This window comes from Aptenodytes patagonicus, chromosome 12 (genome assembly GCF_965638725.1).
Source record: "Aptenodytes patagonicus chromosome 12, bAptPat1.pri.cur, whole genome shotgun sequence".
Classification (NCBI taxonomy): Eukaryota; Metazoa; Chordata; class Aves; order Sphenisciformes; family Spheniscidae; genus Aptenodytes; species Aptenodytes patagonicus.
This window is the reverse complement of record NC_134960.1, coordinates 327,374-346,225: the sequence shown is the minus strand read 5'-3', so window position 1 is coordinate 346,225 and position 18,852 is coordinate 327,374. Positions and strand designations below refer to the sequence as shown.

The window sequence follows — 18,852 nt, the reverse complement described above, 5'->3', positions numbered from 1 at the left end:
ACTCAGGCATAGAGATGAAGCAACCCAATACACAGTCAGGCAACTGCAAAGTTGCTACAAAAGTCCGAAATGACCTGTGCAAGAAACCCACTGATTTTCTCATTGAAAGACAAATTTGCATAGGTACCTACTCAATCTGGATCACAGCAATAACAACATAGTTGTAAGTCTGGGTTTTAATGCCACACAGTGAAATACCTGTGCACATGCACAATGAACTTTGTTTTAATCAACAAATCACATAATATTTAAACAACAAATCCCCTAAGATAGGAAGGTATCTTAGGGCACACTTGGAAGTTCCAGTATTGGTACAACTAGAGTTTTAACCAAGATCTCTTCCTCTGAAAAATTAGTTCCATCCAGTAACACTGAGTGTTTTAGGGATACAATTTCTTTTTCTAAGGGAGGACAAGGAAGATGGCATGTGGCTGTGGAGAGACATCATCTTTGTGCCCAGATGATCTACCTAACAAAGGCACTGTATCCCAGTTCTGTATTACTGTTTGTCACTGGGAGCTTCCTGCCCCTTGCAGTTCTGCTGGGGAAAGGACTGCAAGAGTTTTCTGTAGCTATTAAGGACAGTTAACCACATTTGCTTACATCATCTTACTAGGCTATTTAAATTAACCCAGTGATTTTGTCTGAAGCAAGTTAGCAAGTACCTGAGGACCCCTTCTGCTAACAGAAAAGGGGGGAGCAGCTAGGAAGCGGTTACATCTTTGATCAGCACAGCTGTGGGCAAAACAACCATTTGTCCTACCCTAAGAAGGAAGTCAGTTTTTGCTAGTCCGAATGTATCTTAAAGTGCATAGTATTTTCAGCAGTACTCCTGGTCACATTTAACAAAATGTGTTCATTGTAGTCACACTGTGCAAGATACAGGTTAGAAGCCTTTTTAAATTATTTTGTTTCCTTGTGTAAAAATAGGCTGAATATTTAATGACATGCAACAACTAATCAAGCTGACTTGTCAGACTCCAAGCTATTCAGTATCACAGAAATTTTGGGGTTGGGAGCTTTTCATAACTGAAGAGAGACACATGAACATATTTGTAATTTTCAACCTTGTTAAGACATTATTTTGCAAATATTACATTAAGAACATTGAGGAGATCCAAGCCAGCTAAATTGATATGAAAGGAGTGCATTAAGACTCCTAGCTCGGGGGGGGGGGGGGGGGGGGGGGGGGGGGGCGGAATCAAGAGTTGAATTTCACCACCCTCATCCTTAATCACAGAAGTAGAAATATGGAAAGGTTAAAAAGCCAGGGTGCTGACTTCAACAGAAAGGTATCACCACCTCAGAGTACATCAGATAAAGGGATCAATTCACTGTTGTCCATTCTCCCTAGATCCAATAGTTAACCGTTCTCAACCTGGTCAAATACTGGACTACAGACATTATTTCATTTACAAGATAAGTCTTACCATACACTGCTGTATGCTCAAGAAGTCAAAGAAGGAACATAAGCATTCATATAGAAACCCACAAGGCTCTCTGCCCCAACTTCCATTGTGATTTTGTAGTCGTATAACTTCGATGAAATTACTGTTTAATTCTAGGATAAAAAAATCATCCTCAGCTTCCCGAGCGACTAGACTGATGGATGGCTATCATCCTTGGATCATCCTCTCTTTGCTTTTCTCTATGGCTCCTGACCTCCTCTGTCTTATAGTGCAAAGCTCACACACCAGTTCGTTTCGTTCATCAACGAGCAACGTGTTCCTGTCTTCCAGCTTCCGGATTGTGGCATTCAGTTCTGCTATCCTCTTCTGGTTTCTGCGCAAGTCCTGTTTGTTGGCAACAACATAATACGGTTACTGATTCTTTTCAAAATACGTGCTTGGGAAAAGAATCCTCAAAAACCACACACCAGTCAACTTAAGCTGTCATCATCAACAAATTATATTTATGGATTTTTACAGTATTGAACATGCTGGCAAAAGTATGTATTTTTGGAAGAAAGTATCTGGTTTGGGGGATACTTTAAGACTGAAAGTTTTCAGTTGTTTAAAAAATAAAGAGAAAATAACCAAACAGATGTTGATTTTTTTTTTTTTATGGGGAAGAAAAAGCAGAAAACTAAAAGATTCTAATTTTTATTGCTTTTTCCTATACATTGCTTCTATTTGCTGAGCCACTACATCAGGTGAAAAAGGACATTCCTTTCAGTATCAATTGCATTTACTTTCTTATTCCTCATTTGCATATGTGTAAATATGTGTGTATATACACACATTTGTTATGTAAACATCATGTATTTAGTCACACAACCAGTGAGTTGCATGCTTTGTGAATGACAGCAAGGGTTGTATATGTGGAGAATAAAACAGAGAAAAAGGAGGATCTCCTAAGGGTCTCCCGGATTCCCCTCCCCAGACTTCTCCCTACCCCTCCCTGCTATTATTCCCAATTCTATCCAGTTTTCAGGATGTAGGCTATCCAGGTAGTTATGTTCATGGAATGAGTCTTTCAAAGGGGCCCTAATTATTTAAGATGCTTTATATTTGTAAATAGAGTAACTGAGGAAACAGCCCTACAAAGCTTTGTCCCACTAGCATTCTCTCTGAAGAATTTATGCTCTTATCTTCTCTGTAGTGAGTAAGAGTGGGAATGTTTTTCCAGGGCCTGAGAAAATATTTAAGCAAGAGAAACAGCCATTTTTCTGTTTTGCAGGGGCCAGTAAAACCTGCGTACAGGGCTGCTGCAGTGCTCCGAACCATCTCCGGCCCTTCCTGGGATCTCTCTCTTGGGACTGCTCATGTTACACTCTGCCTCCTTCACCAAGAAGAGCTGTTCATCCAGAGCTTCCTTCTGCAGCTGCAGCTTCTGCACATAGCCTGTCTGTGTCTCCAGTTCTTTCTCCAAGGAAAATATGATCCTGTCTTTAGCCTTGATCTCGTCCATCTGAATGAGAGAAACACCAGAAGAACAATATTACTGTGTAAAGGCAACAGCACTTCAGCCTTCTCCAATCTAGTAGTGTATGATTTACTTAATAGCGATGTTCACCACTTAAATCTGCTATATCATACTGCACCAGGCTTGTAAAACAATACACTTTGAGGTTTCAGCCATAACCGTACATTGGCACAGTAGCAGATTCACCAGCCATATACAGACTGAAGCCCAAGAACTGAGCATGGTGTGATGTGCTAACAGATAATTGGATGAAGAGTTCAGGCTTTCACATTGCATTTTGGTCAGTTATTTGTACTAGTGAAAAATAAGTATAAACTGACAAACTACATTATTGAGCATTTTGGCAACACAAGAATATACCTCCAGTACACAGACTTTGAATTGGGAAAAAGAAAAAAAAAAAAAATCAGTCTTGACAGTTTAAATTACCATTTCTTTTACTTAACTGTCAAATCTTGAATTCCAGTTTTCAAGGCAAACTTTCCACTGTTGCAAGCAGGTCCAGCTCCCCGGATGATAGGGAAACACGGCAACTTGCACCATTGCTGATGTGGGCCTCATTTTGTTCATTTTCCACAGCAATTACTGAAGGCTATGCCAAGACCAAACCAAAAGGTATCTCCCCTCCTGCCATGGTTTACTGTGTTTAGGATACCATCACAAGGGCTAGAGAAACTAACAAACTGCAAGTGCAGATGCAAACACTCTTTTTCTAACACTTTGCACTGCATATGTATTAGCATCTCAGCAAGCCAAATCCTTACAGACTAGGCCAATCACTCTCTTACTTTAAGGTGTTAGCTGCCATTACAGTGGTTGCTCTAGCCGACTCACTATGATCTATTTACTGCTGAGAAATGACAAGGAGAAGTTTTTAATACTTTTGCAAACTGAGGCGCGTTGCAGAGTTCTGTTATTCACAAAAAGCTAAGAGGCACAAGAGGAAAACTCACTACAGCATAAGAGAACACATGAACTGTTTTGGTTACTGACCAGGCGGCGAATATCCCTTTCACTCTCCCATTTGATCTTGGAAATGGCTTCCTGGTGGGACTGATGCTCACTCCGAAGATCCCCCGCCTTGATCTTATCAGCTTGGATCATATTGTTAAGGGCCTCATCTACCTGCTTTTTGGCAGACTTCAGTTCAGTAATTTCCTGCAGAAGCTTAAGGCGCTCGGAGTCGAACTGTTTTCTGGCCTCTTCACGAGCCTCAATAGTCAGCGCTGTCCTTACTTTATCACTGCTCCCATCCCGCAGCGCGCACAGCGCTGACTTGAGGCGCTGGATTTCGCTGTCTCGGACTTTCACCATCCGTGTCATCTCCTGCTCATGCTGTTTGATGAGGTTCTCCCTCACAGCCTGCAGCTCCTTCATTTTCTCCTCATGGAGTTTGGCTTTTAGCTCCGTGATCTGTACTGTCTGTTTGCGCTGCTCCACCTCGCGGATACGCTTAGTTTCTTGAGTCTTCTCTCTTTCAAGTTTAGCAACCTACATTGAGATAAAATGAAAGTCGCCTGCTACCAACATAATGTTATCAAACCAAGCCCACCCAGACACACAGCTATGTCAAATTGAGGAAGAGCCTGCTGCAGACCCTAGATGATCCTCCACCCTCCTTCAACAAAATATGGGGCAACTCCTGGGGCATTCACATAGATTTTACACTGTCTTTACTCAAGCCAAAACAACCCTGTCTTCTCCAGGTGTCTTGCCTCACACAGTGACACTACATGTACTTTGAATATTTCCTTAGGAAATAAGACTCCATGTACATGTGTGCATTTGCTTAATAAACTTTGTAACTCATCAGTCAACGTCAGTCAAACTCACCAGAAAATTAGAGGGCTCAGACACAGCAAGGTTCCTACAACTTTCATGACCATGGGCAGTCAATCAGACGAGAGAAGTGCTTGCCTCTATATGATCCCAACTGAGGTAAGGTGCAAGTCTAAAAGTCCAGGAAACGCTTAATCTTTTACAGATGTTCTTACCCATACACAGAGCTGTATCTACAGATATAGCCAGATATCTACAGAAAAGCATGTTTCACTGGTTATTATGCTTACGGAACAGCTAGCTTTACTTAAAATATGTCCTTTGCTACTCTTCATTAACAACAGTTTTTAAAGTTCTTTGTCCATAGCTCTGGAATCAAAGTTACAGAGCAACTCACCAGTCCTCCGTACACTTACACTAATATACCTCTAGATGCAACTTCATACCCATGAGCAATTCCACAATAGAAACCTGCGTGAACCTACACCAAAGGAAAGCAACAGATAAGGAATGGTTTCAGTTCAAAGCAAACTCGGTAGGTTTGTTGTTTACAGTGAAAAAGAATGCGGTTTCAAAGATTAAGAACTTCCTTGTTAATTCCTTTTTAAATAAAGACCACAAAGAACGAGGAAGAGTGAGCAAGCCTTCCAGAAAGAAAAAACGGGAAAAAAAAAAACCAGTCAATATGAATAAACATAGTAGTAGGTCATCCGAAAGGCCTCCAAGAGACACTGGTGGTCTAGCCTGCAGGCCTAATTGATTACTTGGAGAGGATTTAGTGAAGGTAGGAAGTGCTATCAGCTATATGCAGAGCTGATTGACTTTTTTTTTCCTCCCATGCTAGTCCCATCTTATTTCAGATATACCTTTCCCAATATAAGCCATTAGAAGAGTTTGAAAGCGTACTTTTACTTCGGTTTCAATCACCAAAGTAATTCTGACAAGTAACAGACTCTAAAAGTGAGAGGCATCTTCCTCAGAAGGCTCCATAGAAAACAAATCTGAAAGATCCTTCTAGAACTCCCTCCGCAGGGCTCTTGGATGCACAAAAACTTTTCAAAGCAAAGTATTCAATACACATGTTTTAAAGGTGGTCTGCACTTGCAACTGCCACTGACTTCTCTGGAGGACTTCAGAGGCTATTGATGCAGTAACTATGTGTAATAATACATGTCATATGCAACAAGAAGATTTTGCAACCAGGGACTACAAAGCAGTCTCTTTTAATCACATCTGTACGATTCATGCGAGATGTTAAAATGCCTTTACTACACAGATCACTTCTGAAAAGAAAGCCACACATAACCTTAGCCCCATAACCCCCAAGTCCTTAGGACAGGTTTTTGGTTTGCCTTCACTCCTTTTTCATTCTAGGTTCATCCTTGATTTTGAATACTTGTGACTAAAAATAAGCCTAAGGCCCTCTTTCTTTCTTGTAACACATCTCTTCCTGTTTATTAAAAAGGGAGTTGAATGCGCTGCAAAACAAGGTGCAATTATTGGAAGTGATCCATTCTGGCATGAAATAGAAAAATATATCTAAACTTTCAACAAAGTTGTTCAGGTATCCACAATGGCACAACACAGACCCAACCAGGGCCTGAGTACAATCCCAGCTAAGCTCTGGGATGCCTGGTTTTGTGGCTATTAGTTTCCAGGCTGCCTAGTTTATTAAACTGAAATGCCATGAGATGTTAGGCTGACTTGTAGATGTACCATTCTGACGGGAAGAAAGGGAAAGTGAATGAGGGCCTTGTGGAAAAGAGATTATTACATTTGAAGTAATGGAAAAGAGATCTGTTCAATAAAAGACCACAATGGCCCAGAGGTTTCTACCCTCTTTGGATTCATTGGTAGAGTGAACTTATTGCTAGCAGAGACAGGAAAAGTCCAAAGATCCTATTTGTTTGACCCCTTTGCAGGATGAACACTTTCTTAAAGCTCCTTCTGATGTTGTGGGTGACTGCCCAGTTTGGCATCCTATTTCTAACCTGATTTTGCAGATGAGGTTATACCAAGATGTCCAATCTGAACCTGGAGGAGGGAAGAGCTAAAACCTGAATTCCAGATTAAAATAAAATTTGTAATGATGTCTGCTCCTCTCAATCCAAACCGCAGAACAATTCAGAAGTGTGATCTACTTCCTGAGACTGTAGTTTTTAGCCACCCACTATTCCATGATGACAATTCCTTTAATACCCTGAGCACTCAGTCCGATTTAGTCACAGGAATGGACGAGAGCACCTATGGATGGGCATCCCAAGAGGTACTGAAGCGTGCAAGCAATTTCATTATTTTGTTCATGTTCTGCTCACCTCCTTTCCAGTGTTACTCAAGCACATTTAAATATATTTCAGAAAAGCTTTTTTTGGTTTTGTTTTCAAAACTTTCCTACTCTTATAACTCTCATTATTTTGGGCCATCCTTGAAGTGATGTCTAGTAGCAAAAATCCACACTGGCAACTTCCGTATTGGAATTGCATAGCCGCAGTGATAACAAAAGCAGCAAGACTCAGTATATAGTGGAAAGCATTACAGAAGCTCCCTGGGCCATCAGTTTTCTGGCAGCTAGCCTGTGGCTCCTTAAGAGAATAACTAAGCCTTGCCTGTGTGCAACACATGAATGCCAAAGCTTGCAGGAAAAACGAAAGAATCAAAAAACATCTTTGCTTTCCAAGACTGTCATCGACCATCTATGAAAGAAAAGGATGCAGAATGAGTTTGAAAGAGTGATGATGTCCACTTTGTTGCGGCTTGCAAATCTTGTCTATTTTAAAAGGTTGCAAATTAATGGCTATAAATCTCACTGGTAGGTGAAAGGAGAATGCCCCCAGAGATTCTCAGAACATGAGATAACACAGAACTGGCTATTCTTGCCTTCATTTAGCTTCTCCTAAATTATACAAACCAACTTCCACTATACTGGCTAACAGTTGTCTGAGATTACCAGTATGATTAACCTTCATATATTGGCATGAATATCTGTCCCTAAAAGAAAGAAATTATGAAAAAGACCTCTTAGAGGCTGCAGGATTTGTGGTTATTCAGGTTTGGAAGCTAGAGGCAAGTCATTCTGGGTTTATTTGCCCAGGACATATGCTTATCTGTGAAAGAATCAAAGAGCCAGGTTGATAGACTTCAATTATATTCCATTTGGAAAAACAATATATCACTAGGCATCATCCTTTCAAAATGTGGCTGCCACGAGACTGCAGGTGGGGGATGCCTGGCTGCAGTTAGCACTGCCTCCAGTCCACTTCATAAGAATTCACCAGGAGCTATTAAACAGACATTTGTTGTCTTCGCTGCTCATAAAGAACACACTGCTAAACCTGAAGACTGCCTTAATCTCACTCATGTTCAGGGAACTTTAGCACTTACCATGTAAGGGTTTATTGCACAAAAGCTGTACTCTGACTATAAAACACAGACATATTGTGCTTGCCACTAGAAGCACCTCTAAATGAAGAGGGAGCAACAATGAGGAGAGCAAAAAGTACGCTTCTTTGCAAAGCCACTTCAGCATCACCTGTGGGAAAATTGATGCTGCTTGCAAGGATTTTAATAGATGCAGGCAGGCTATGTGCAGAGTAGGTGTAAAACAACAGCCAGTATTTTATACTTGGATAACACCCAGCCCATTACCTTTTTACAGGTTACAAAAGCTGTAGTAGTGTAAAAAAGATATTATGTGTTTTGTAAGGGCTGCCCTAGCATAGACAATGCAGGAAAAGAGTGAAAAATTCAGCAGAAGACGTAGGCAAGAGCTGAAGCTGCAGCACTCAGCCCTGAGGTTGTACCAAAGGCTTTTAAAGTATATGGGAGGCACCTCAAACCTTCACAGATATGTCTATACTATAGGGCCATAGCTGTACCCTGAGTGCATGATACTCAGCTGGCTTTAGACTAACTTTACATATCTGAGACTGTAACTCTGGCAGACCATTGGTACCTGAACAATTTTTAAACAACGCATACATATCCTAATGTACACAATATAGTGCAGCTGCACTGCAGATGGATCACAAGGGTTCACATGGACTGTCATGCTATACATTTAAGGAATACTTCATTCAACTTTGGAATGAGGGCATGTCTTGCTGAAATATCAGCCATTCAAAAAACAGCAACACTACACAATTTCTAAACACTGAGTGGCTAGGATGAAACCCACTAACTGGAATATGGCCAAAGATGTTACAAAAGACATATTGCTCTATTTGAGGACCAGAGGCTTCTTAAACTTGTACCTCAATAAAAAGGAGTCTTTTCCACAGAAGCAACAGGACATCCACAGTAAGAAAATGTTGTATGTGGGGAAAGAATCAGGCCACTGTTCTAGGAAAGAGTTCTGTTGCATCTGTTGATTTCTGTGATACTATTTTTTCCCATGTGTTTCTCTCCTTCAGTGCAGACACTTATTTAAAACCAAACCCTCACTCACCTTAGATTTCTCCTGATGCAGCTCGATTTGAATGTCTGTTAGCTTGGTCCTGAGTTCCTCATTGGCAGCCTGTAGGGCAACAATCAGTGCCTCAGGCTTTTCGCCCTTGCTACGTCCTTTTTTTGACATGGTTTCTTATCAGCGAGAGTCCACGTGTTTAGTTATTTCAAATACGGACTGCCATCTTTTTCTGTTCCTTTCAGTGCCAGTTAGTTCAGCACCTACTGCATGACATTCCTTAAGGTCCTGGACTCAGCTGCTTTGGAAGCCCTGCGAGAAATAAGACATACTATTATTTGTCAGTGGACACTGCAGCATGACAGCTCACATGGTTACAGAACACAAGACACGGCTCACTTCTCCAAACACTGCAATCTTTGTCTGAAAACCTGCAAGGGAGATCCCAGCACAATCAGGCCTCTGTATGCAAGTCTAGCATACTAGTGGAGATTCCATATACGCCCTTTTCATGTTCTCAGAAAGGGGCACCATGCAATGAAGATAGGAGTTTGTTTACCATAAGGATTAGTGCTGTTGAGTGTACAGGACTAGAAAGGACAGGTCATTTAATCCAGGTCTTGCAGTCTGAGGTAACCATAAAGCAGGCACTTCAGTCTCAAGGATCCACCAACAATATCTTCCTCCTACCCTTCCTAACCCATGATCCCCCCAAGATCCCGTGCCAAACTCAGACTTTCTACAACACACCTACAATCCGCCACAGGAAGAGAGGGGAAGTGCTGAAGTTCTCACCAGCATTTTGGGTCTCTGTAGAAGCAGAGAACTAACGACATGCAAAAGCCTGTATCAGACTAGAAATTGTCCCCTTTGCAAAAAAATTCCACCAATGTTTTCCATCAACTGAATTTTTTTGGGAAAATTCTCTCCTAAGCCAAAGTGATGCGGTAAGCTTAAACCCAAGCACACCAGCAAGAAATGCAGATCAGGAAACCAAGGGGTTTTTCTATACCACTAAGAACATGTGTCCCTCTGTCCCATAAACTTAATTTTTATTTTTAATTTTTTTAGCATTTGTCTTGGTTATTGACACGGACTGAGAGCCTTGGATAAAGAGGTATTCTGTCTACCCGCAAAATAAACGTTGATTTGATAAGCTCCCTAGAAATTTCTGAGTCCATGTGTCTCAGCACTGAACAGGGACTGAGATGGTGCCCATGTTCATGTTCACACAGTCACTCTGATATTGCTACCGCATCCACGAAACCTGCAGAAATGACACACATCCTTTGAGACGATAGCAGAATCTTCAGTGAAGAATGTCATTGTAAACTGAAGAAAGCAGATTCACTTCTTGCCATACTGATCCTGCTATCCTGAAAACACTGTCCTGTATCACCCAGGGCTTCCTATGCTGCTCCCAGTTACAATACCTCTAATCTTGGCATTGTATTGTATACATACAGCTACAAATTAGAGCAGGATCTGATCCATATTTCCCACAGTGCCTCATATTCAATACTGGTAACAAAGGATCTAATCATGTTAGTTACATGAGGACTTTTTCACCAGGAGGGCTGCAACAGTACGACATCAGAGCTGAGTCTGCTGTAGGTGCAGATGATTGAGAACGAAAATGGGCTTTGGAAAGCAGTTAATAAAAATGGCTTGTTCTTGTCATGTATCATGTGACACAGCACATACAGATCTGATTTAGTGCTGGCTTGGGGAAAAAAAAAAAATTAGGCCAGATGGGACAGAAATGGTCAAGAAAGCAGAAATCTTTGGTTGTCAATGCCAAATGAATACTAATACATGAAGACTTGTTGGGTTTGAGCAAAGGACAACACTTTCACCAGATTAACCGTGCGAAGGATGGCTTTTGAGAAAGAAAACAGTACATAAACAAAGCAGTAAGGACAATAAATTAAAAAAAAAAAAATCACAGGAGATTCTCTCCTGCATAGGGGAAATGCTTCTTTGGTGTGTTGTTTAAGATCCTTTACCATCCTGAAAGCAGAAAGCACTTTCAGAGACTCTTCTGGGCCAGAGGCCTCTTCAGCAGAAAGCAGAAGAGGCTTTGAGCACACGGGGCAGTTCTTGCTGGCTGAAGCTGCCCTCACAACTGGCACACTTCAATAACCACTGCAGCCGGCACACAGCACCAAGGGCAGCCCTACAGTCATGGACACCATGTCACGTCACGTCACACAATGAGCCGCTGTCAGGTCAGCCTCCCAGAGGCTAGCAGCAGTTCATAAAAGATTCATGTTTTCATTCAGGAATGAGATACCTTGGATGTTTAGGCTTGAAAGAATAAAGACAGATAATTACAGATATCATCACGCTGCCAATGGAACGCTGCAGTGCTACGCAAACACCCACTGCATACAGACAGCACAGACTTGAACAGCAGCAAAAAAACTCACGTCAAATAGCAACAGAGCATGCACACTTGAGTTAGGAAAAGAACACAGTGAAAGGAAAATCCACAATGAGGTGAAAAAACCCCACATTCTCAGTCTTCTACAAAAGTGTAATTTACTCCCCAACAGCTAATCAAACAGGCATTTATATTTTTTTCCCCTGCAGATGTAAAACGCAGGTTTAGCATTTGTATACAAAGCCATTCTAGAGGCAACACTGATATGCTGTAGTGCTGAAGTAATAGAAACTTCTACTAATGCACCAGGGCCATATAGCCCAAATGTGACTTGGATGCTATTAACTGAGGAGTTCTTGTGATCACTTCTGCTGCCTCTTTCCAGACATGGAGTCAGCAGTCAGCCACAGCTCTAGTGTTGCCAGGCTTTTCCAGTTTTCCCTGAGAGAAATTTAGAAAGGTAATCAAGTAGGGATGGATTAGGGGAAAAATATCTGTTGAAAAAAGAAAAAGGAACTGAGGCAAAATTTCTGTTACTTGCAAGATGGGCTCCAGGAAACATTCCTGACAGCAGAAAATGCTTTAACAGAAACAAGTGTTTCCGAGCCTAGGAAAGGCACAGTACCACAGAGGAAAAAGAAGTGAGAGGGGCCTAATTGGTCACTTCCATCTTTTAGCGGTATTCTTCTCTGATTATTGAAATAAAGTAACTACCTCCCAGGATGTCAAGGGGATATTAGGCCTAGAATACATTAATAGAGCTGATGTTACAGCAGATACATGTATATGAAGCTACACACACACATATGCATATACTCCATTGAGCAGAAAGAGCAGGCTTCTTCATTTTGATCTCCTCTTCAAGAAAAACCCACAGAAGATGTTACCCTGCAGTTAACTGGAAAAAAACAGTATTTGCAGAGCTTTACTCTGTCAGCAATGAGTGTGGGAGCTGTAGCCTCCAATGTTGACCAAAACATATCTATAAAACTCAGAATGCTGTCAGTCACTTCATCTTCATTTTTGCTTATCTGTATTTCCTTTTGAAAAAGCACTTTGCACTTCTCTGTCAAATTCCCTCACTTCTCCAGCCTTCACCTCTCCCAAGACCTTTTTGAAGGTCAGTGTCCTACGGGGCTCCTTTCAGCACAAGACTGAGGTGCCCTCACAGTAAGGGTGTAGCCCTGCTCTTATTTGAGCCCTTGGATGTTCTGTCACTTACAAAGCCTGCACATCAATATCGCGTGCATTGTGGGCAAACAGAGGACCACACTGTACCTCTAGGATTGCCTTACTGCCTCTGGAGTCTCCTGGCTTATCTAACAGCCATTCGTGCCCTTCTCTGCACACACACTGAAGGGGACCAGCTGATAATGTCCCACACACACAGCCGGAAGGCTCAAGAATAGAGAATGAAGATTCATTACAGGAAGTATGGGTCACATCCAGAAAAGATAAGAGTATTTAGGAAAGAAAGTGGGTATATTTGCTATTTTAAAAATGTAGGGACACTTGAACAACAAAATGCCCTGTGACTTCTCCCCACTGGAAGAATATCCTGAAGTTGTGAATGTCAGTCAAGTTTTTAAAATCAGAAGCTGGGGGATAAACCCATAAGCATGAAGCTAAGAGCATTCCATAAACCTGCCTCTACAGCGCACCGCATTCTGAATTAAACATAGACTTATTGCTGCATAAACTGCAACAAGTATCCTTCTTTGTAATTCAAGCACCTGATGGCCAAATGAGGGTTTAGATAGTCTTTGCCTTTGTTCTCATTGCCCTCTGCTCTCCCCCTCCTCAGCTCTCTCTGGATGCCAGTGCGCACCCCATTCCCTTCTTTTCCAAACCTTTTGGAGTCTTCCAGGCAATCCCTGAGACCACTGAGTGTGGGACCCCAGGACTGACAACAGTCAGAGCACTGCTGAGCTGCTGATCATTGGCTGAGCAGACAAGGCTTCAAGGAAAGTAGGAAAGGGCAAAAAGACAAAGCAGAACATTTTCTACTCCTGTGAAAGGAAAAGTGGGATATAAAGCATGAAATCATTCTCATTCTCCTGTGACAAAACACCGGCAACTCAATGGTTTAGAAACTGAAGGTGGTTTTTTTTTTGCTTATGAGTCCCCTTCATTCCTTACTGCAAGCCTACATGGTTCATTGCTTCCACTAGCATTGTCAGGTTTAATATTATCTTGCAGGCCCTTCCAGTGAAGTCCAGCTCTCATAGACATGCTGCTAACAGTAAATAAATAATAACTTCAGGAGTTCTTTTATTTTGTATCAAAGGGCAAACTGCATGCAACTGATGTTTGGTCAAAACATAAAGATTTGCTCTGGAAAGCAAAAGGTATCATTTAATAACTAAAGCCTGCATGACAATCTTTTGACATGCAAAATACTGAGAACCAGGAAGCACCAAAACCATATAAAAGTGAATGACAAGCATAGGTACCCACTCTGTCTACCTGGCTTGTAAAGAATGAATGTGATAGAGCTGGGAATAATGTCACCAGGAGTTCAGTGTTGTGTGCAACTTTCCTGGTTAACGAAAAGAAAATCTGTACAGCATAAGGACGAAGCAGATGTCAAGGATGGCAGAATGATTGATGAATGTACAACTGCTCTTCAGCAGTCAGTGTAAACAGTGCATCCTAAAGTGCCACAATCTTATTCCTGCTGAAATCACTGCAGACTGCCATCTGCCTTTTCTGAACTGTCTCTGAGAAACAGACAAAGAAAATCTTTCAATTTGCCCAAACTAAACGGAGCTTGGAAACAGGAATAAGCCCAGGAACAGTATTGTCCTCCTCAATCTTCTGACAGCTTCTTAAATTGAAACTAGATGCAGATAACTCCCTGTCTTGATGCAACAGCAGGGAGGCCCTAAACACCTTTGAAGCTCCTGCATACCTTGGAAGATACCAGATGGCAAGTCCTTCAGTTACAGCACATCCACCACCCCATATCAGTTTACCTAACAGAGGAGAATTTGAGCTGGGTTACCAGAGCTGAACGAAGCACTTCAGGTATTAATAGCAATTAATTTCAAGAAGTCCCAGCTCATGAGACTGGCTGCAGTTCTGTTCCGGAATTATCTAGTAACAGGAATGACTGCACAGGAAGTATAACAACCACAGATCACATTATCACGTCCCCACCTTAGCCTCCATTGAAAGGAAACCTGCATAGTTTGGAAGAGAACCACAGCATATTCCTACTGTGTCTCTTGATCTGGACATCAGGCTGAAGAACCAGACTTCACAGCAAGTTGTGAGGCACATTTGCTCTGCAGTCTGAAGGTGGTTTTCAGTGTCTAATACCAGAGCTTTAAGCTTTTTTCCAATTTCTGCTTTAATAAAAGCATTTGGCAGCTGTCTCAAAATGCCTCTGATAATGCCAAGATGATTTGCACTGGTGTAGCTACAGAATAATTACCCTGAAGTCATGGAAGAGATGCCAGTTATACCATAGAAATTAGAGAAGAGAATTTACCTCCTGCACAGGAATTTTACCCTTAGATCCAACAAGAGATTTACTCAGTTATTTAGGGTACTGCTCCACAACCAAACCAAAAAGTACAGTGGTGATTTTCAGCCATTTTCTTACACCACCCAGTATAAGTGGTGGGTGGAATAAGTTCTACTGATGCAGAATCTTGGGACAGTGCACAGTACACAAAAACAATTCTTACAATGCTAAGTTTTCATATCTGTCTGGTAGGTAGACAAACCTTCTCTCTTTCCCAAATCACAGCAAAATAGGGTTTGATTAGACCAGTTATAATTAAACCAAGGATTGACACTGGTTTTAATGCAAAAAGGAAAAGAGATGAGTCACAGGGGCATAAGCTCTTCCTCCTTCTCTTGAAAACTGGTGAAATACTGTTCCCAGGAATTCACCTGTCTTACATCAACACAATGGTACCCATATCCACAGCAAGAGAACAAACAAAGCTGTGCCAGGAAGGTCTAGACTTGACGTAAGGAAACATTTCTTTACCAAGAGGGTGGTCAAACACTGGAACAGACTTCCTAGAGAGGTGGTCGATGCCCCATGCCTGTCAGTGTTTAAGAGGCATCTGGAAAGCGTCCTTAACAATTTGCTTCAACTTTTGGCCAGCCCTGAAGTGGTCAGGCAGTTGGACTAGATGATCATTGTAGGTGCCTTCCAACTGAAATATTCTATTCTAACACCAAGGATAACTGACCAGATCAACCTTGCAAATTTAGTCTATTGATTTGAATGAGTATCCCGTTGAGACATGGGGAGATATGTAATTGTAAAGATATGTTATTACTCTATTTTATGTAGAGCAGCTCTAAATAGGTAGAGTGAGGTTGGTCAAAAAATGTACCCCTGAAACTGCTTTTTCACTGGAACTTCCATTTAATTTGAGTAGATTAATATTTTAGGCAAGAATTATCTTCTTTCTGTGGAATTTTTTTCACTGAAAGAGCGTTGCGATATTCAGATGCTCAAAGTTGTATCTTTTCACCTGTCAAAGTGGCCTACCATTCTTTCAGAAGGAAGGGCCCAGTGAGTTTGTCAGTTCTCCACCATACTGCTTTTAATGCATAAAGCTTGAATTTTATGCCAAAGTATATGATATATATAAAGCAAACATCTGCTTTACCAACGCTTGCTTGCAGACCCTTGCAGACTGCAGTGAGGGAATAACCTTTCATAAAAATCCCTAATATCTTGCAATACCACATACTCCCCACAGGGTGCTAATTATATTACTGAAGAGCACTGTCCCTGCAGTCTGCTGTGGAAATCCAGGCAAGTTAGGAGGCTAATTTCACCTGCTGCCATGTCCTTACTACACTGAGCACTCTCAATTCCAAAGGAGGGAAGGAAGCCAACGAGATGTACTGGTTCTCAGCAGTACACATGATCAAATCCTAGATTTTAAGTCTGAGAAGGAACAGTTTAGTTCCCTAGATAAATAAATTCCCTTGATTTCAGTGGGACACAGCCTTTGGTATACAGACCTCTCTATGAAGTACATAGGGCACAGTGCTGATGCCATTAGACCTATCAATTCAAGGAAATTAAAAACACCATAGCATTCCCAGATTGTGGGAATAATATGACCCTAATAACTTTCAAAACCTGGTAGTCTATTTGGCAATGCAACTATTTAGAGACTGAAAGAAGCATCTGTCAGATGTCTGTAAGCAAAAAGACCGGCAGAATTATTCACGATGAATGACTGCCAAGTACAATAGCAGCTGGAGTGTATCCTATCAGCTTTGCCCTCTACCAGCACGTGTCAGTATAATCTGTAGGAATTATTGTTGGAGCCCTTGGAGCCATGAAAACCTCTGGTTAAGCAAAACAGGGCTTAAAAAAAAAAGTAAAAGATCCTATGTGCAGGTTTCCATCCAAGATGGCAGGATTAAACCCATTCCTAAAGCATAATAAATTCAGTCTGGAGCTCACAAGGAAAGATTCTATTTTGCCCCTCTCCCCAGAAAATCCATCCAGTAAATTCTGAAGTAATAGCTGCACACATTTCTTTTGAGATGCATCTTGAATGAAAATCTACATGAATTCATTGAAGAATTTGCTACACTTTTTATAAGTAGTAGTAACACATTGCTATAGGCTGTGAAGTATTTATCAGGAAAAGATCATGGCTACGCTTGAACTTAATTAGAACTGCTAGTGTATGAAAAGGCACATTTGAATCTCAAGGTTTGTTTGTTGGTTTTTTTGCCTGTTTGGGTTTTAAGATCAATTCAAGCTTAGCTTCATGATATAAGCAGGTAGAAGTTTCTTTATATTCACACTCCCAGAGGTCTGAAGCAAATATTAGTCTCATAGTATGACAAGCATTGAGTGTGCGGATAACAGCATGCTGCTTCCTGTGGCAGAACAAGCCATAAAAAACATAAATGCCTTGAGGAAAGCACTCCGTAATCTTTAAGACTGAATGTAAAAAGACAAGTACAACTGGATGAGCAATCCCACTAGAAGCTTCTTCCTACCTGAACTCTTTAATCTTCTGTCTTCCTTCCTTCCTACAAATTTCACCCATTGCGATTACTTTTCTTTTGGCTTCCATGCTTTCCTTTTTAAATTCTTTTTCCTTTATTTGTTGTTTGCTCTTGTTCTTTCTTTTCCATGGCTTTCAAGGTTACCTTCCTGTTAATACTTGCATTTGGTAATATGCTAGCAAAAGTATAGAGGAAAACTACACCTACACATTCTCCCAGATAACACCATTATCCTTCATCTGAAGTGACAAAGGAATCTGCTCTGAACATTGCTCCTAATGATAATCTATGGCTAGTCCATTTTTCTCCCTTTCTCCTCTACTTATTGGTTGCTTTGTTTTCTCCAAGCCAATTAACAGTTTATTTACAAAAACAGGCTTTGCATATTATAGAAGTGGAGAAATACCCTTCTCTGTTTTTACAAGAGACACCAAGGGATAGAAACACCTCGGAAAGAAGAAATGAGCACTTCACCACCACAGCCGCTACCCTATTGAACCACAGTGTTCTGGGCCCTCAGGTTAAGTGGAGATATCAAAGCATTACAAAGCCCTGTGCCTCTGCTTCAGTGATGTTCAGGATCAGTTAATCATTTTCATCAGTAGCTTTCACACTTTTATTCTCTGCTAAATTGCCCCTGCACGATTTCGTCCAGAGCAGGAAAACAGTTAAGGATGTCTAGCACCTTGACTATGAAATGTATGGGTCTCCCTACAGAGACACAAAGCCTCTACAGGTTACACCTAGATCTCAGAAGCAAAGAATACAAAGGACAGGCCAATACCTCTCCTGTCATTCAATTCCCTATTGATTACACCCTAAAACCTAATTTCAGGCTGAAGGTGAAAAAAGCAGGGGACTGCAGATGGCTTTGAACCCTCTTTTTTTCTCCCTCTTGCAGCATGTATCCTGTTGCTGAGGCCTTGGGAATGATTGCTCCATTTCAAATTTCTTTTTAAGCCAGGCATCCCTTCCCCAGGAAAGCCCAGTTAACCACCCTCTGGGTGAGCAATTCCTTAACACAAGACACAGACATGCCCTGTCAGCACATGGGTAGTCAATCAGAATTCTTGGCAGATGAAGAGGTGGCTCTGGGATGGCTGCCAAGAGCTGAACCCTGCCAGGTTTGGCCAAGAGAACCCAAATCCACCTCAGTTGGGCAGCCGTGCTCACAGCCACAGTCAGACCCCAGACTTGCCACTGCAAGTCTGAGCAGGACCTGAATACACCGCAGGCTGCTTCCCCCAGGCTCACACCGAAAGGCTAGCATCATCTTGGGCTAAACGGTCTTCAGCCTCTGAGGTGGTGAGGCCAACCAGGATGGATTAGTAGGGGCAGGATTCATCTGGTAACATAGGTT

At 41.6% G+C, this 18,852-nt stretch overlaps 1 protein-coding gene across 4 annotated transcripts in view; it reads right to left on the bottom strand.

Annotated features, from left to right (window-relative positions):
• JAKMIP2 (janus kinase and microtubule interacting protein 2) overlaps window positions 1-18,852 on the bottom strand; it is a 67,795-nt gene that overhangs the window by 28,030 nt on the left and 20,913 nt on the right. For all 4 annotated transcript variants that reach the window (XR_012996339.1, XM_076349779.1, XM_076349781.1 and 1 more), the window contains exons 2-5: window positions 9,149-9,418; window positions 3,919-4,416; window positions 2,701-2,910; window positions 1,695-1,793 (exon numbers count right to left, since the gene is read on the bottom strand). Coding sequence is in view for 3 of the 4 variants with exons in the window: in XM_076349779.1 (XP_076205894.1) it covers window positions 1,695-1,793; window positions 2,701-2,910; window positions 3,919-4,416; window positions 9,149-9,277 (936 nt within the window). In the remaining variant the exon portion in view is untranslated. The remainder of the gene's footprint in view (window positions 1-1,694; window positions 1,794-2,700; window positions 2,911-3,918; window positions 4,417-9,148; window positions 9,419-18,852) is intronic.